Source organism: Pristis pectinata, chromosome 7 (assembly GCF_009764475.1).
Source record: "Pristis pectinata isolate sPriPec2 chromosome 7, sPriPec2.1.pri, whole genome shotgun sequence".
Lineage (NCBI taxonomy): Eukaryota > Metazoa > Chordata > Chondrichthyes > Rhinopristiformes > Pristidae > Pristis > Pristis pectinata.
In genome coordinates, this window is record NC_067411.1 from 66,103,345 (window position 1) to 66,120,293 (window position 16,949).

At 40.2% G+C, this 16,949-nt stretch overlaps 1 protein-coding gene across 1 annotated transcript in view; it reads right to left on the reverse strand.

The window, feature by feature from the left end:
• Window positions 1-16,949, reverse strand: part of LOC127572902 (dedicator of cytokinesis protein 8-like) — a 134,596-nt gene that overhangs the window by 50,788 nt on the left and 66,859 nt on the right. Inside the window, 2 exon segments of the mRNA XM_052020629.1 lie at window positions 10,144-10,319; window positions 16,259-16,429. Coding sequence (XP_051876589.1) covers window positions 10,144-10,319; window positions 16,259-16,429 — 347 coding nt within the window.

Sequence of the window (16,949 nt, forward strand, 5' to 3'; positions counted from 1 at the left end):
GCAGAGTTATTTGAATGTTCTGCTGCACCATCTGAAGATTTAGAGGTAGCAGGGCCAAATAGTTCTCAAGAGAAAAGATGGAATTTTTTTTTTAATGCCCTGCCTTGCTGTTCTCCTCCATTTGTGCAGCTGAGTCTGACTCCAACAGCATGCTTCCTGTCACCTATTACCGGGCGTTCCCTGCGAGCAGCACCAACAGGATTCAGCAATTAGGTTTTGAAACAAGTCAAAACACAAAGACTAAAATTGTAGTTTGAGGGACTAGGCAGAAAATCAGTGCAGAAGTTAGTGAGCCCCATATGACAACCAATCTAATGACAAGCGTTCTGGACCCTACTGCTTTTAGGTAAGAATCTTTAGAATAACTCTTTACAGTTTAACCATTCCACATCGGTATTCAGTATTAATATCTGATCTAAAATAGGACTACTGGACCTAAAATAATACATGAGTAATGTATCCTGTAATAATTTTGATCAGCAAATAGATGTGACGGTTACTTACCTTACAAGACACAATGGGACATATCCAAACTAAAATGTAGGAGCTTTATTGCTGGACTGCTGTTTTGAAAGCAAAGACTTGGTGTGATAATGTGTGGTAGCTCTGAGAATTGGCCTTTTCCCTTTTGTATTAAAGAATAAATTTACTAACGTAGTTACAACCATAAATTTTAGTCCTTAAGCAACAGGTGGTAATGATTAAAATTCAACACATGCCTTCAGCAAGGGGTGCACATACAAAGGAGAAAACATATCTGCTGTGGGAAAAGAGATCATTATTAAAGCAAAACAAAACCATTTAGAATCCATACAAAAGGGAGACTGCCACACAAACAGCAAAGTACCAGTCATTATTAAATTAGTGATTTTCATGCATGTACACAGACAGAACTGCAGCAAACATCAGTTCCCTCAACAGAATACAAAGCTGTTAAAGTCAGGAAGTGTTAAAAATGCACCCTTTCATCTTCTATTGGACTGTGAGTGTAAGGAGCAATTAAACCTGGGCCCTTTGAGTACTGAATGAGGAGCTCAGTCACTAACTAGCCAAAGATCACCACATCATCAAGTGGAAAATTAATTGAATAGAAACCTCAAATCTTTCTCAGGTGATTTCAGGAAGAAGTTTGCTCAAGTATCACAATCCTTAACAATCCTGAAACCAGCGGGGCTAAATGTTCATCCCTAAACTCACTCCATTGCACAGAACAAATCTGCATGTGTCTTCTTTTAATAATATTTGCTAGATGAGGCATCAAACTAAGTTTGTAAAAAGGGGCACTGGAAAGTGACATTGAACAACCACAACAAAAACAACATGAATTTAGAAATGTCTTTATTTTATTGTGGTTACATGACAAAGGGAGGCCATTCAGCTCTCTGAGTAAATGTTGGCCCCTGGTAAAGAAATATAATTTTCCATTCTTTCCTCACAGCTCTGCAAATGATTCTGTCTTATTTGATTCTTTATCAAAGATGTTGATTAATTCTGTTTCCATCACTCCTTGAGGCAGTTAATTCTAAATTCTAACTACCCTCTGAGTAAAAAAAAGGTTTTCTTTCATATAACCTGTGTAACTCTTGCCCAAAGCTTTCAATCTGTGCTCCCAATCTTTGAACCATTGCTAATGGGAACATCTCTTTATTTACTTCATATATACCAATTATGATCCTCTCAATCTTCCTTCATCATAAGAAGATATTAGATGACCAAAAATTGGGTAAAAGTAGCAGCTTTCAATAAATGTTTCATGAAAGGAAAGAGGTAGAAGTGGAACAGTTTAGGGAGAAAATTCCAGAGTTGATGGCAATGCCCATTGAAGGCACAGTACGTGACGATGGTATGATTAAATTCAGGGATGAACAGAAATTCAGTATTAAAGGAGTGTAGAATACTCAGGGTTTAGCATTGGAGGAGCTTTCAGAGGTGAGTGGAGGAGGGATCAAGGAGTAATCTGAAAACAAAGATGATAATTTTAAATTAGACATCACCAGACTAGGAGCCAAAGGGCGATTGGGACAGTACAAGGTGGATATGCATAGAACTTTAAATGATCTCAAAGTTACCAAGGGTAGTGGGAGGATGGAATGCACTGAAATAGTTGACTTGTGAAGTAACAAAGACATGGAAAAGGGTTTCATCAGCAGATGTGCCGTTATAACATTAGAGTCAGGTGATGCTGTGGGGGGTGAATACATGCAGAGTTAATGATGGGAGAGATGTATGGCTGGAACATTAACATCACTCACACTTTTGACTGTGGTTCAAAGACACTAACAAGGTCTGGTTAGAAGTGGGAGGGATAGAATTGACAGCTGGGGAACAGAGTTTGTGGTTGGGATGGAAGGTGACAGTGTGTGTCTTCACAATATTCAGTTGAAGCATCTTTCTGCTTGTCCAGTATCAGATGTAGGACTAGCAATCTGGCAGCATGGATGCATTAGATGTAAGATGTAAGGAGAGAACTGGTGAAATGCTGAGTGTTGTCAATGTAGCTGTGCAAACTGTACACTTTGCTTTTGAATGATGTATTCGGGAGGCAATGTGAAGTTGAGAAATAGGGAGGATCCAGTTAGCACAAGGGGTAACAGTTGAGAATGGGAAGAAATATTATTGCAAGTGATTATCTGGATATATCGGGAGAGATGAGAATGGAATCCAGCAAGTGCGTTGCCTCCCAGTTGGAAGATGGTGCAAATGCGTTGAATGGGAAGGATGTGGTTCATCAAGCCAAAGGGTGAAGATAGCTGAGAAAGAATGAGCAGGGATAGATTATCTTTTTCATATGTAACTTTGACAGAAATTGTTTCATTACTGTAACCATGGCAAATACATGATTGGAAGAATTCCAAATGATTTCCAGGAAGCAGGCAAGGAGATTGGAGGGAAAAAGAGAGGTTAGAAATCACAAAATAGTTGGTCTCATGTGGAGAAGAGTGATGACAGCAGATAAGGAGAAGGGGAGAGTGCCTGAAGTGAGAGAACCACTAGCAACATCACCAAACGTGATGGCTAGGAAAGGAAGCTGGGGGGCTAGCAGTTTCATGCAACTGGGTTTGAAGCAACAGGATTTGGGTGTTTTGGCAAGATGAAATTAGAGAAGGATAGTAATTCAGGGATAGGGTACAGGGGATCTGATAGGAGGTTTTGCCCAGCAAGCTTGGGGGTGGGAGGGAAGTGGTCGGGGCATTTGATCAAATGGTTTTAATCTTATTGACAAAGAAGGCCATGAGGTCCTCTCACTTGTTTTAGGAGGTGAGGGGTGGAAGAGGTATGGGTTGTGTGTTTGAGAAGATGGTTTGCAGTAGAAAAAAAAGAAGCTTGGGGATTACCTTTACTTTCCAGGCAGATCCTGGAATAGTGAGCAGTTATGAAGATGAGATCAAAGGCATCGTGCATTACATGGCTTAGTCAGATTTGGTTGTAAATGGTGAAACAAGTTACTCACCGTACTCATCTGAGTCTGCATTATTTGGACTTAAAGGAATAAGGAAGGAAAGGGCCAAGTGAGAAAAAAGTAATGATTTTAATGGGCATCAAAGGTGGTGATGTGAGAATGTCTGAACAGCAGAAATTTTGTGTCAATAAGTGAACCGAAGCTTCAGGACACAACACGTAGCTGTGCAAAGTTGCAGGAAAGCTTGTTACCATAACTTGCCATTATTGTTTCAGTTATAAAGGTAATATGTTCAGATGCACAGGGTAAAAATTCTAAAACTCCACTTCACAAAACCCTGAATTTAGATCTGTCGATTTTCCTGATTCACCTTTTCAACCCTACAAATACAACAAAGTGGCTGATAGTCAATCAATACAATAGACACGTCACTGAAACTACCAATACAGTACTCAAAGGGTATGTAGGCTGATATCCAAAGACCAAATGGAATTTAGCATTTTAGTTGGCACAGTAGCACAGCTAGCAGAGCTGTTGCCTCACAGCTCCACTGACCTGGGTTCAACCCAGATCTCTCGTGCTGTGTGGGTTTCTTCTGAGTGCTGTGGTTTTGTCCCACATCCCAAAGACGTGCAGGTTGGTAGGTTAATCAGCCACTGTAAATCTCCCCTAGTTTGCAGGAAAGCATTGGAATCTGAGGGGAGTGGATGGGATGTGGGGAGGTTACAGGGAAATTAGTGGGGGAATGGGAGTGCATTGACTTGATGGGATAAATGGCTTCCTTCTACATCATAAGGAAATAGGGAATTTTTATTTTACATAGAAAAGAAAATCTGCATCATGGGAAGTTTTTTGTTAATATAAATAACCCAAAACAAATTAAATTTAGTTTGTTAGACATTGACTATTTTGAGAGAATATTTAATTAAAATCTGATAACAGGACATAGCTGAAGAAGTGTTATTTATTTTAGGAATGTGTGTGCATGTGTTGGCATCAAAACAAAAAAGATTTGCTCAGAAAGCATTGCAAAGGATGGCATGTTGAGTCTGCATGCTGAAGTGCAAATGCAGGGGATGCTTTCAATGGTCCTTGGTATTGGATTGTCTGTCTCAAGCACAAGGGGAGGAAGGTCGACAGTGGAGATGTTGCCTGGTTAATCTTGAGCAGCTTCATGTGGCTGCCTCAGAACAGAGACCAAATTCTTCCACTTTATTCCATGAATGGTTACTTTTGAAATGGGAGAAGAAATTAAAAATTGTACTGCCATATATCTCAAATAAAAATGTTAACTATTCAGCCAGTACAATTTTGTTCAAATAATTTAAACACATTATTTGGTAGAATAAAGTCCTGGACTCAAAGCAGCAATCATATATGCCCAGACTTGAAAATTAGATGTACTAATTATTTTATTGATAATGTTTATGATTTGTATTATTTTGAGCTATTATTTTTTGTTTAATTTTAAAATTTCCCTGGTTCATTTTCCATAGTGAATGAAATAAGCTGTTTAATTGTAAGTTATCAATAATGAAACAAAATGTTTCATATTCATTAAAATATCGGCTACTCGTGTAAAATGTAGCATGACATTGCACTTTTGTGTTTAGAATCAAAGCCCAAAAAAAGATGCAGAAGGCCTCAACAAAAGAGATATAATGTTCACAGAAGTCTGAATGTACAGAATGAGTTGACAACGCACATTGTTCATTGAGTAAATGGAGCAGGACATACACAAGACAATACTTGCATTTGGTTTTAACAAGCTATGTTGTCAGGTGCAATATCCACCTCTTTGTGCTATGTGGCAGTCTACCTTTCTGTTTGAAGATCGTCCAACAGAACCAGCGTTGTTGAAGTAGCTGCTTACTTCTACATAGGAAGACATCCGAGAACCACTTCGATCCATTCCCTGGAGTAAAGGTCCAGGAAGAAGCAATTGAACAGGCAGGGCAAAGGTAACACGGTCAATACATGGTGCAGTTATCGACTTTGAGAACTCTAAATAATAGTTCCAGGCATGGGATTAACAGTTGTCAAAAACAACTTGCATTTATCTAGCACCACAAATCTGAAAGAAAATCCCTCCGAGTTCTCCAGAGCATTGAAAGACAAGAAAAATAAACCCAGCCAAAGTGGGAAATGCTTGAAAGGGTGTAGTTGAAAGTTCTAAAGGAACTGGAGAGGCAAAGGTTTAGGAAGGGAATTCCAGTGTAGAGGGCTCACCAGCAAAAGAGGGAAAATGCATAAGGGTCAAGCCATTTGAAACAAAGGATTCTGGGTAGGCACGGAGAGATGAAGCCATGGATGAGAAATTTGAGTTTTGGAGCCAATGTAGGTCAGCAACAGAGGAGATCTACAACTAGAGGTCAGTGTCACCAGGGTCTGATACACTCATCCATTCAGTTTTGTCCTAGGGCCTGGTTCTTTCAGTCATCCCTAGTGACCTGTTTATTGGTAGCACAGATAGATGATCAACCTTGCTCATACAGGTTTGTCATTCCCATTGTCAGTCAATGATTTTAAATGCCAGAAACTGATCTCTCTCGGAGAATCAGAGTCTGACAAGTATAAAGGGCTATCTACCCCAAAAACAGTTTATAAGTATGTCTTTTGTGTATAGTTCCTATAATATTGTTTTATTCGTATAATGTAGTTTTTGAATTATTCGGCACAATTTCAGTTCAATTCATGACAAGTTCACATCCCATACCAATACCAATATTATATATGTAATTTAATCCATCAACCCAGATCAAAATCCAGAGACCGAAGGTAATGTAAAAGATTTTAAGTTATTTCGATGCCTTGAAGCAGTGGGTTTGGAAATGAATTATTGTTCAGGCTTGGTCTCTTGTTACAAACTGTTTCTTTTAAGTTCCCTGTAAGTGTAACTGTCGGGTGAGTATCGGTTCAGGCTGTGCTGAAATGCGCTCACAGAAAATTAGCCTCTGACACTCAATGTCCCACATCACACCTGGAAAGGAAAAACCAGAGCAACATACCAAAAGGGTGTCTGAAACCACAATTTGAGGAGAAAAAGAAAGAGAAGGGGGCAAGAGACAACTGGGAGAGAATGTCCCACATCACACCTGGAAAGGAAAAACCAGAGCAACATACCAAAAGGGTGTCTGAAACCACTATTTGAGGAGAAAAAGAAAGAGAAGGGGGCAAGAGACAACTGGGAGAGAAAGGACAGCAGGGCAGAAGGTAAGTTCTTAATCAGTCCACAAAGAGAAAGGACACTACTTAAATCAGTGTTTTCTTAAATGGTCATGGAATTATACAGCATAGAAACAGGCCCTTCAGCCCAACTTGTCCATGCCAACCAAGATGTCAATCTGAACTAGTCCCATTTGCCTGCGTTTGACCATAATCATAGAACCATGTAACAAAGAATCTCTGAGGAAGTGGATCAATGGACATTCTAGGACAAAGCTTTAAGGAGAAAAGCCATAATTTTTATTCACCATGATCTTTAAAGCCTAGTCAGATGGCAATCATCAGCGTATGTATACACACCTCCCGAGACTCAGTGAATCATTTCCAGCTGCTTATTTAGTAATCTCAAAATAATGTTGATGTCACAAGGCTTTAAGTCATGTGGGAAAAATCAGTGCTATCAAAAATCATAAAGGTAGAAAACATAGAAAATAGCAGAAGTAGGCCACTTGGCTCCTTGGGCCTGCTCTGCCATTAAGTACAATTATGGCTGATCATCTAGTTTGATACCACGTTCCTGCCCTCTCCCCACATCCATTGATGCCTTTCACGTCTATCTCCTCCTTAATTATATTCAGTGACACGGCCTCTAAAGCTCTCTGTGGTTGTGAATATCACAGGTTCGTCATCCTCTGAGTGAAGAAATTTCTCCTCATCTCAGTCCAAAATTTCTTGCCCTTTAATCTGGTACTCAGTCTCAACACCACAGCCAGGGAAAATACCATCTCGCATTCAATCTGTCAGAATTTTGTAAGTTTCATAGAATAGTACAGCACAGGAACAGGCGCTTCGGCCTATGATGTCTGTTTCAATTAAATCCCCACTCATATTTCTAAACCCTAATGAATACAAACCTATTTGATCTAATCCCTCCTCACATAATGGTAGCAAATTAGTCTCTAGATGTACTCCCTCCAAAGCAAATATATCCTTTCTTAGCTAAAGAGACCAAAACTGCACACAATTCTCCAAATGTGTCTCATCAAGGTCCTATCTAATTGTGGAAGACATATCTGCTACTGAACTCAAAATGCCTTACTTGAAAGCCAATGCACCATTTATATTTTTAACTTTTCACTGCACCTACATGCTTCCTTTCAATTATTGATGTACAAGAACGTTGTACATCAATATACTCCAATCAAACATCATTTAAATAAGACACTGCCTTTGTGCTTTCCCTACTGTAGTGGATAATTTCACATTTATTTACATTATATTGCATCTGTTCACTGACTCAATATATCTAAGATACTTTGAAGGCTCGTTGCATTGTCCTCACAATCCCACCTAGTTTAGTGTCAGAGGCAAATATTGAAATATTAGATTCTGTTCCCTTTTTCAGATCATTGTGACTAGATGAGGTCTAAACATTGATCACTGTGATACTCTACTAGTTGCTGCCTGCCACACCAAAGGGACCCATTTATTCCCATTTTGTCTTTCCTGATTCTAACCATTTTTCAATCCATTCCAATACATTACCCACAATATCACATACTTTTACACTCTAATCAATTATGTTGGTCTTTATCAAAGTTTTCTAAAACTCCAGGTACACCACATCCTTTGTTTTCCCCTATCTGTTCTACTAGTTATTTTCACAAAAAATTCCAAAATTTTTATCGAATGCAATTTCCTTTCTGGAAATCCATGTTATTTTGGTCCATTGATATTTTCCAACTGTTTAGCTATCTCTTCCTTGGTAATAGTCTCTAGCAAGTTCCCCTCTAGGTTAGTCTATCCGGTCTGTGGTTTCCTGTTTTCACTTTTGCTAATTTTTTTTAAATAGAGGGGATACATTTGCCACTCTCCAATTTGCAGGAACAATTCTAAATCTAAAAAAAAATCTGGAAAAAGGTAAATAAGGCATCCACTATTTCCAAGGTTACCCCTTTGAGTACTCTGGGATGGAAATTATCAGGTCCTGGAGATTTATCAGCTCTCAATAACACTAATTTCTGAAGCATCATATTCTAATAATAATTTCCTTTAGTTTCTCACCTGCTTTAGATTCTTGGTTCCCTAATATTTCTGGAAAGTTACTGTGTCCTTTTCAAATAGTTGTTTAATTGTTCTGCTGCTTCCCTGGTTCTCATTATGAATTCTCCCGTTACTTACTATAGGGGATCTACACTTGACTTCACTAATCTTTTTCTTTTTACATTATCAAACATTATCTTTTCATATATATATTTCCAATTCTGTTGCAGGTAGCACCAAACAGAAATCTTCAGATGGATCTACTGAAGGAATGCATAAAATTATAAGTACAGATAAGTAAAAACATTAGATGCTTATTCTGGTTAGAAAGCAGCATAAACATATGTTGCATTTATATACTGTATATAAATACTGTAGAAGAGCTTTTGTATCATTTTATAGTTAACAACAATAAGGAACAAGAATTTAAGTGAAAAGGAGGAAAGTTAAGGACTTTGAAGAAGTACAATAGATAAATATTTGAAAGATTGAAGAATTAAAGGCTGTGGGGAACTGGTACAGAAGAGTAGTTGAAGCCAGCGTAGATCAGCCGTGATCATATTGATTGGTGGGGCAGGTTTGAGGGCCCCAGTGGCCTACACCTGCTCCTATTTTCTTGTGTTCTTGTACAAGAGAACTGAAGGTGAAAATGATATTAGTGCCATAGCAATTGGAAGAATATAAAGATGACACTGAGTAAAGTACACTAGACTATATTAGAGACAATTCTGGTGAGAAATGCAAAGGCTCTGGGCTTTGATCCTGCACAGAGGAGTGAAGCAAAGATCCAATCTCTCATAGCCTTAAAGAGTAAATGAAACAAAGCTCGAAGTAGTCTCAACCAGATTCCTTGCATACAAAGATATGGCTTGAAATACTTTATTCATATGCCCAAAAGAGTGCATTGTTGGAAGTTCTGTTTTGGAATTCCAGGTGTGAGATAGCATTGACAATGGGGGGAGAGATCATCAATACAGTGCAGGGTCCTTCAATGTGTTGAATGGTTTGAAGTCTCTTTTAAGAATTTACCTGGGATATCTAAAAGAACAGATTGTCATAAATTTGATAGGAGGAATTTGTATGGCAGACTGAAGTTGGTATTTATTCCATTCACTTTTCAAAAAGTCTAACAATTTAGCCCCCTAGCTTGCAGAGTAGAACCAGCTGTCCTTGGCTTAAAACAGGGCGATAAGAGATGACAGAGAAACATTTGATGCATTCATTTTGCAGCATTTAGATACAGGTAAGGCAATGGAATTTGTTTTCTCTTGTTTCCCAGGTACCAACAAAGCACAAATCTTTTATCCAGAGTAGAGCTGCTGAAATAGAATTGTAATTTAAACAGTATGCCAATTCTGAGGCAATAGTAGTGGGTGGTCAGATTGCCATGGAATTGCAGGCCAATGTGATTCAGTTGTCTGAATTAAACAATGATCAGATTAGTTTTATCTTCATTTCTCTCTCAGCCCTTGAAAAAAAAAGATTTTTATAATGCAGTTAGTTAAAATGCATTTCTCCTAATGCTGGGACCATACCTTGGAAGATGTGATATTCTTAGCATCTTCATCTGCTAAAGCCTGGGTTCCTGCAATATCAGGATTGCTGCTGCTCAATATGCGTGACTGCATAAGTCTGGATCCAACATAGGCAGCACTGGAACGTCCCACAGTGTAGTAACGACTCTCTGGAAACACAGGAGGCACTGCTGAGCCTAAAGAAAACAGTCGACATCAGTGCAAATGTCAAAAACTAGTCAATCATACCTGGGTGAAATTTAAGAACAGAAATAGGTTTAGATATTAGGTCCCTTAATCTTAGAGTCACAGAGTTTTACAGCATGGAAACAGGCCCTTTGGCCAACTCCTCCATGCCGACTGTGTTGCCCAGCGAGCTAGTGCCCCGTTTGGCCCATAGCCCCCTAAACCTCTCCTATCCATGTACTTGTCGAGATGGCTTTTAAATGTTGCTAATGCACCCACCTCAACCACTATTTCTGTCAGCTCATTCCAAATACGCACCACCCTTTGCGTGAAGAAGCTACCCGATGTCCCTTATAAATCTCTCACCTCTGATCTTAAACCTACACCCTCTTGCTTAGCACTCCCTCCCTGGGACAAAGACGATATGCATTCACACTGTCTATAATAAGATCCACATGATCTTATATACCTCTATCAGGTCAACCCTCAATCTCCTACGCTCCGGGCAAGTAATAGATCCATGTCTTATAAGCAACCTCTCCTAGTAACTCAGGCCCCCAAGTTCAGGCAACATTTATTAAATCTTTTCTGTATTTCTAGTTTAATAACATCTTTCCTATAACAGGGTGACCAAAACTGTACAAAACTCCAAGTGCGGCCTCATCAATGTCTTATATAACTGCAACATAACTTCCCAACTTCTATACTCAATGACCCGACCGATGAATCTTAATAGGTTTAGAAATAGGTTTAGACACACACACACACACACACACACACACACACACACACACACGCAAATGCACATGCACATATGCACATATATGCACACACAGATGTGGAGTTTGAAAATTATAATGAGCATTTCTTCGTTAAATATAATGAGCATATTTTTATGAATATTATTGTGATGTTAAATCAGACAGTCCTTTCAGGACCAATTGGCACTCTCGCCTCCATATCTGCCAGCAGATACAGAGATTTTGTACATTATTTGGTTGACCCCATTTAAACCTCCTGCCAGTGAAAACAAAGGTATGTGGAAAGAATAGAACCTGCTGACAAAACATAATTTTTAAAAAAGAACCAAAACTGAAAATCTGCTTTAAGTGATATTTTTTAGCCTTAAAGTGGACAGAATGAATCACACGGATAATAGACTCTTTCAATTCTTACAGTTTCATACAGAACAAAAGAAGAAACAGCAATGAAAATACGTGTGGCGGCCTCCATAACAATTAATCTCCTTCCCTCCAAATTAGCTTCGAGGAGCTTTCACCCTGTAGCAGCACATGGTTGCAGATCAAAACAAATTGATGAACCTGAGCAACTCCTAGTGGTGAAACCAGCTTATGCGATTCAGGGTGTAATTTATCAGTATTAGCTGAGGAAGCTTAGAACCAATGTTATCAATTCCAGTTAAGATCAATTTCTGTTTCTGATGTGTTGGGAAAAAAATTGCTGAAACATGTGATGTTTTAAAGAAAAGTAATTCCTCTGATAATACTAGATCCATGTCTTATAAGCAAGCTGATGGTCCCATGCTTCCACTGCTATTGGGCAAGTTAGCAACCAAATGGCCAAGTTACCAGGCGTATTTATATGAATTGGTTTAATTGTAAAGATTATTAATGACAGAAGCCTATGTTGAAGATTTAGGCTAATGATAAAAGAAGAATTAGTTCAATACTACAGTATGTGCTACAAAAAATTTCATTATCAGAGTCAGGAGTTGGAGTGAGATTTGAAGCGGGGCTTTGAAAAGAGTTGAGTCTCTGTGTCTATGCCTTGTGAGTTTCACCTGGCAAGAGTCTAAAAGAGGCACATTTGCAAATTGTTACTAGTTGATTGGCTAATTAAGAGCAGCAAATAAAAGGAAGGTATGTATAAGTGGAGTGGAGTACTTGAGGCTTGGTGAGAGGAGGTGGAGGCTAAGGTAAGTTTCTTTCTTTGATTTTTTTCCTCTATTTGCTAGGCTAGACTAGTTAGAATGGCTCTGTGGTCAGTAGATTGTTCATCCTGAGAGAAGTGAGAGTTCCAGGAGACCTCTAGTCTCCCTGATAGCTACAGTACATCGCATGAGTGCATCCAGCTGCAGCTCCTTACAGACTGTGTTAGGGAACTACAGCTGGATGACCTTTTTTCTCCTATGGGAGAATGAGGAGCTCATAGATAAGAGCTACAGGGAGGCAGCCACTCCTAAGCTGCAGGTAGCTGTGTGACTGTCAGGAGAAGGAAGGAGAGGAGGCAGGTAGTGCAGAATACCCTGGGGCTGTTCCCTTCAATAACAGGTATACTGTTTGGGGGGGGGGGGGTGGGAGAGAATGGCCTACCAGGGGAAAGCTGCAGTGACCAGGTCTCTAGCACTGAACCAGGTTGTGTGGTGCAGAATGGAAATGGTGAGAAGAGGAGAGTGGTAGTGATAGGGGATTCCATAGTAAGGGGGGCAGACAGGAGATTCTGTGGACATGAGACTTCTGGATGGTATGTTGCCTACCAGGTGCCAGGGTCAGGGACATCTTGGATTGGGACAAACAGTATTCTGAAAAGGGATGGTGAACAGCCAGAAGTTGTAGTACATATTGGTACCAATGACATGGGTAGGAAAAAAGATGAGGTCCTGAAGAGGGAATATAGGGAACTAGGTAGGGAGCTAAAATCAGGACCTCATGGGTAGTAATCTCTGGATTGCTGCCTGTGCTATATGCCAGTGAGGGTAAGATTAGATTATCTGGCAGATGAATGCATAGCTGAGAAATTGGTGTAAAATTGGATGTAGAATATCTTGTCAAGAGGAAGAAAGAAGCTTACCTGAGATTTAGAAAGCAGATCAGTCAAGGCCTTGGAGGGTTACAAGGTAGCCAGGAGGGAGCTGAAGAATGGACTTAGGAGAGCTAAAAGGTGGCATGATAAGGCCTTGACGAGTAGGATTAAGGAAAACCCTAAGGTGTTTGACGTGTATGTGAAGAAGAAGATGACTAGAGTGAGGATAGGGCTGATCAGGGATAAGAGGAAATGTGTGCCTGGAGTCAGAGGTTCTTAATTAATAATCTGCTTTTGGTATTCACCAATGAGAAAGACCTTTGTTTGTGAGGATGATGTACAAACAGGCTGATATGCCAGACCATGTCAATGTGAAGAAAGAATATGCTGGAACTTCTGAAAAACATTAAGATAGACAAGTCACCAGGGCTGGATGGTATTTACTGTATCCAGATTATGGGAAATGAGGGAGGAGATTGCTGTGCCTTTGGTCATGATCTTTGCATCCTCACTCATCACAGGAGTAGTGCAGATGATTGGAGGGTGGAAATGTTGTTCCTTCTTTCAAGAAAGGCAGTAGGGGACAACCAGGGAATTATAGGCCAGTGAGTCTTACTTCAGTGGTGGGCAAATTACTGGAGAAGATTCTTAGAGACAGGATTTATGGGCATTTGGAGAAGCATAGGCTGATTAGCGACAGTCAGTATGATTTGAGGGGCAGGTTGTGCCTCATGAGCCTGGCTGAATTCTGAGGATGTAACAAAGCACATTGAGCAGTGGATGTGGTGTATATGGATTTTAGTAAGGTGCTTGATAAGGTTCCTCATGGAAGGCTCATTCAGAAAGTCAGGAGGCAAGGGATTCAGGGAAACTTGGCTGTGTGGATTCAGAATTGTCTTGCCCATAGAAGATGGTGGTTGTAGACAGCATATTCTGACTAGCAGTCAGTGACCAGTGTGTTCCATAGGATCTTGTTCTGGGACCCATGCTCTGTCTTTTTTTTAAAATAAATGACTTGGATGAGGATATGGAAGGGTGGGTTAGTAAGTTTTGCAGATGACAAAGATTGGTGTGTGGATAGTGTAGAAGGTTGCTGTAGATTACAACAGGACATGGATAGGATGCAGACCTGGGCTGTGAAGTGGCAGATGGAGTTCAAACCCAGAAAAGTGAAGTGATACACTTTTGGAAGATCAAATTTGAAGGCAGATTACAAGGTTAATGGCAGGACTCTTAGCAGTGTGGAGGAACAGAGGGATCTTGGGGTCCACATCCATAGATCCCTCAAGGTTGCTGTGTCAGTTGTTAAGAAGGCATATGGTGTGTTGGCCTTTATTAGTTGGGGTATTGAGTTCAAGAGCCATGAAGTAATGTTGTAGCTCTATAGAAACTCTGGTTAAACCACACTTGGAGTATTGTGTGGTTGCCTCCTTATAGGAAGGATGGAGTTTTAGAGTGCAGAGGAGATTTACCAGAGCTACTGCCTGGATTGGAGATCATATGAGGTTAGGTTGAGGTGAGTTGGGGCTTTTCTCTTTGCGTGAAGGAGGAATGAGAGGTGAGTGATAGAAGTGTGAGATGACAAGAGGCATAGATCGAGTGGACAGTCAGACTTTCCCAGGGTGAAAATGGTTCACATGAGGGGGCATAATTTTAAGGTGATTGGAGGAAGGTATAGGGGAGATGTCAGAGGCAAATTTTTTTTTTACACAGAATGGTGGGTGTGTGGAATGCACTGCTGGCAGAGGTTGTGGGGGCAGATACATTGGGGACATTTAAGAGACTTAAAACACGTGAATGATAGAAACATGGAGGGCTATGTGGGAGGGAAGGGGTAGATAGTTCTTGGAGCAGGATAAAATGTCAGCACAACATGGGCTGAAGGGCCTGAACTGTGCTGTAATGTTCTATTACTTTTTGATTGGACTTTCATTGTGAAACATATTGACTTGAAGGCAATGGGGGAAAATAGGAAATATCATGAAATAATCTCAAATGCAGTAGTGATACTCTGTTCATTTACTACTCTTCAGTGTAGGAGGTGTTCCCTTTTATTGATATGTAGAAGAAACATATGACAACCTAAAGGAAAAGATGGGGGGAGTGACTATACTGTGTGCTTGAAGGATCATCTTGCAGGAAAAAAGGAATAAAAAATGGATGGCATTTAGGAAGGAAATTCCAGAGAATGAGAAACTTGCACAGAAGAGGATAAAACTGCAATTGGGGCAAATGAAGGGAACAAAAATGCAGAAATAACTTCAGCTGGAGGAAAGGAGAGAATTGAGGCTGATGATGTATCAGGATGGAGGATCTAAATGGGAAGGGTGATAAGCATTTTAGGTAAGCATATGGAGGATATGTGGGGAGAAGGGGTTAGATAGTCTTGGGTGTGGCTTGAAGGGCAGCACAATAGAGTGGGCTGAAGGGCCTATATTGTGCTGTATGGTTCTATGGGTGGAGTGGGGTGAGGTTTCAAGAGTACAGATGGGTGATCTTAAGGATGAGAATTTTAAGTCTTGGGTGAACTAGGGTCCAACAGACCTGAGGACAAGAGCAATGGGCACAGGCCTTGGCATGGGATAGGTTATGGTCAGCAGAGTTTTTAAAATGACAATGTGTGAGTGACCAGCCAGTAGGCTGTTGGTACAACTGAGCCAATGCAAACCTGGACTTAGGCTTCAGTGGCAGATGGATTACAATGGAGTGGATGTAGGCAATATAACAGGTAGAAGCAGGTGAGGGGGTTGCAACAGGATGAGAGGATTTCAAGGTTTCCAGTGTTGGTAATGGTCTTGTATTCTGGTCTTCCCAAAATTCAGCTGAAAGATCACAAACTCGCATGTTTCCAGATGTCATGATAAGCAATCAACATTAATCCTCCCTAACCAAAATTATTTAAAAGATTTCTTTGACCAGTCTGGAGGTTTAGACAGCAAATGCCAAGTATAATAAGGAGAGTGATGTGTCCCTGCATCTGTAATTCAGTGTTTAGTTAGGGCCCTGCTACATCATTGAATGATTTTCTTGGCTAATGAGACACCCACATAGTTCTAGTTGGAGCCTGGATTCCATATTTGAGAGCCTTCCCCTAAATGACAGAACTGATGTCAGCGGTGCTAAATGCACCATTTCCACTTTTTGTTTTACTCTGACCTGTCTACTGACTGGAGTAATAAATCAACACTTACCACATTTTGCCGTCCTCTTTCAGTGAATCTGGCAGGCGAAAACACGTAGTACACATAAGACATCAGTAAGCAATTGCGTCCATGCTGATCCTTGCTGAGGTCAGAACTGTTATGAAGGCTGTTAACTATCGAGACGACGGACTCAAATGTGAATTGTGCAAGATTGGCTGCAAATGAACAGTGCAGATTGTTTAAATGAAAAGGATTGAATCGGATTTATTTTCACTGACATATGTCATGAAATTTGTTGTTTTGTGGCAGCAGTACAGTGCAAGATAATAGAGACAAAAATTGCTTAAATATGTGCAATAATTTTCCATTCCTCTAAAACAAGGTGAAAGACAAGTTTGAAAAATTTTGAATAATAATGGTAAACGCAGGGAGGGACAGCCATGGTCAGTTTCAGACTCTGGTGTGAAATTGCAAGTAAGTTTCTTGAAACTAATCAGCACAATATCTCCCAATGGCCAACCATTTTAATTCCACTTCCCATCCCCACACTGACATGTCTGTCTGGCCTCCTCTCTTGCCAAGTTGAGGCCTAGACACAGATTAGAGGAACAATTCCTCATTCTGTCCTTGGTAGTCTCCAACCTGATGCAGCATTGACATTGATTTCTATAACTTCTGGTAACCATGCCCCTCTGGTCCCCCCCTGTTTTTTCCCTTATTCCACTGGCCCCTTTA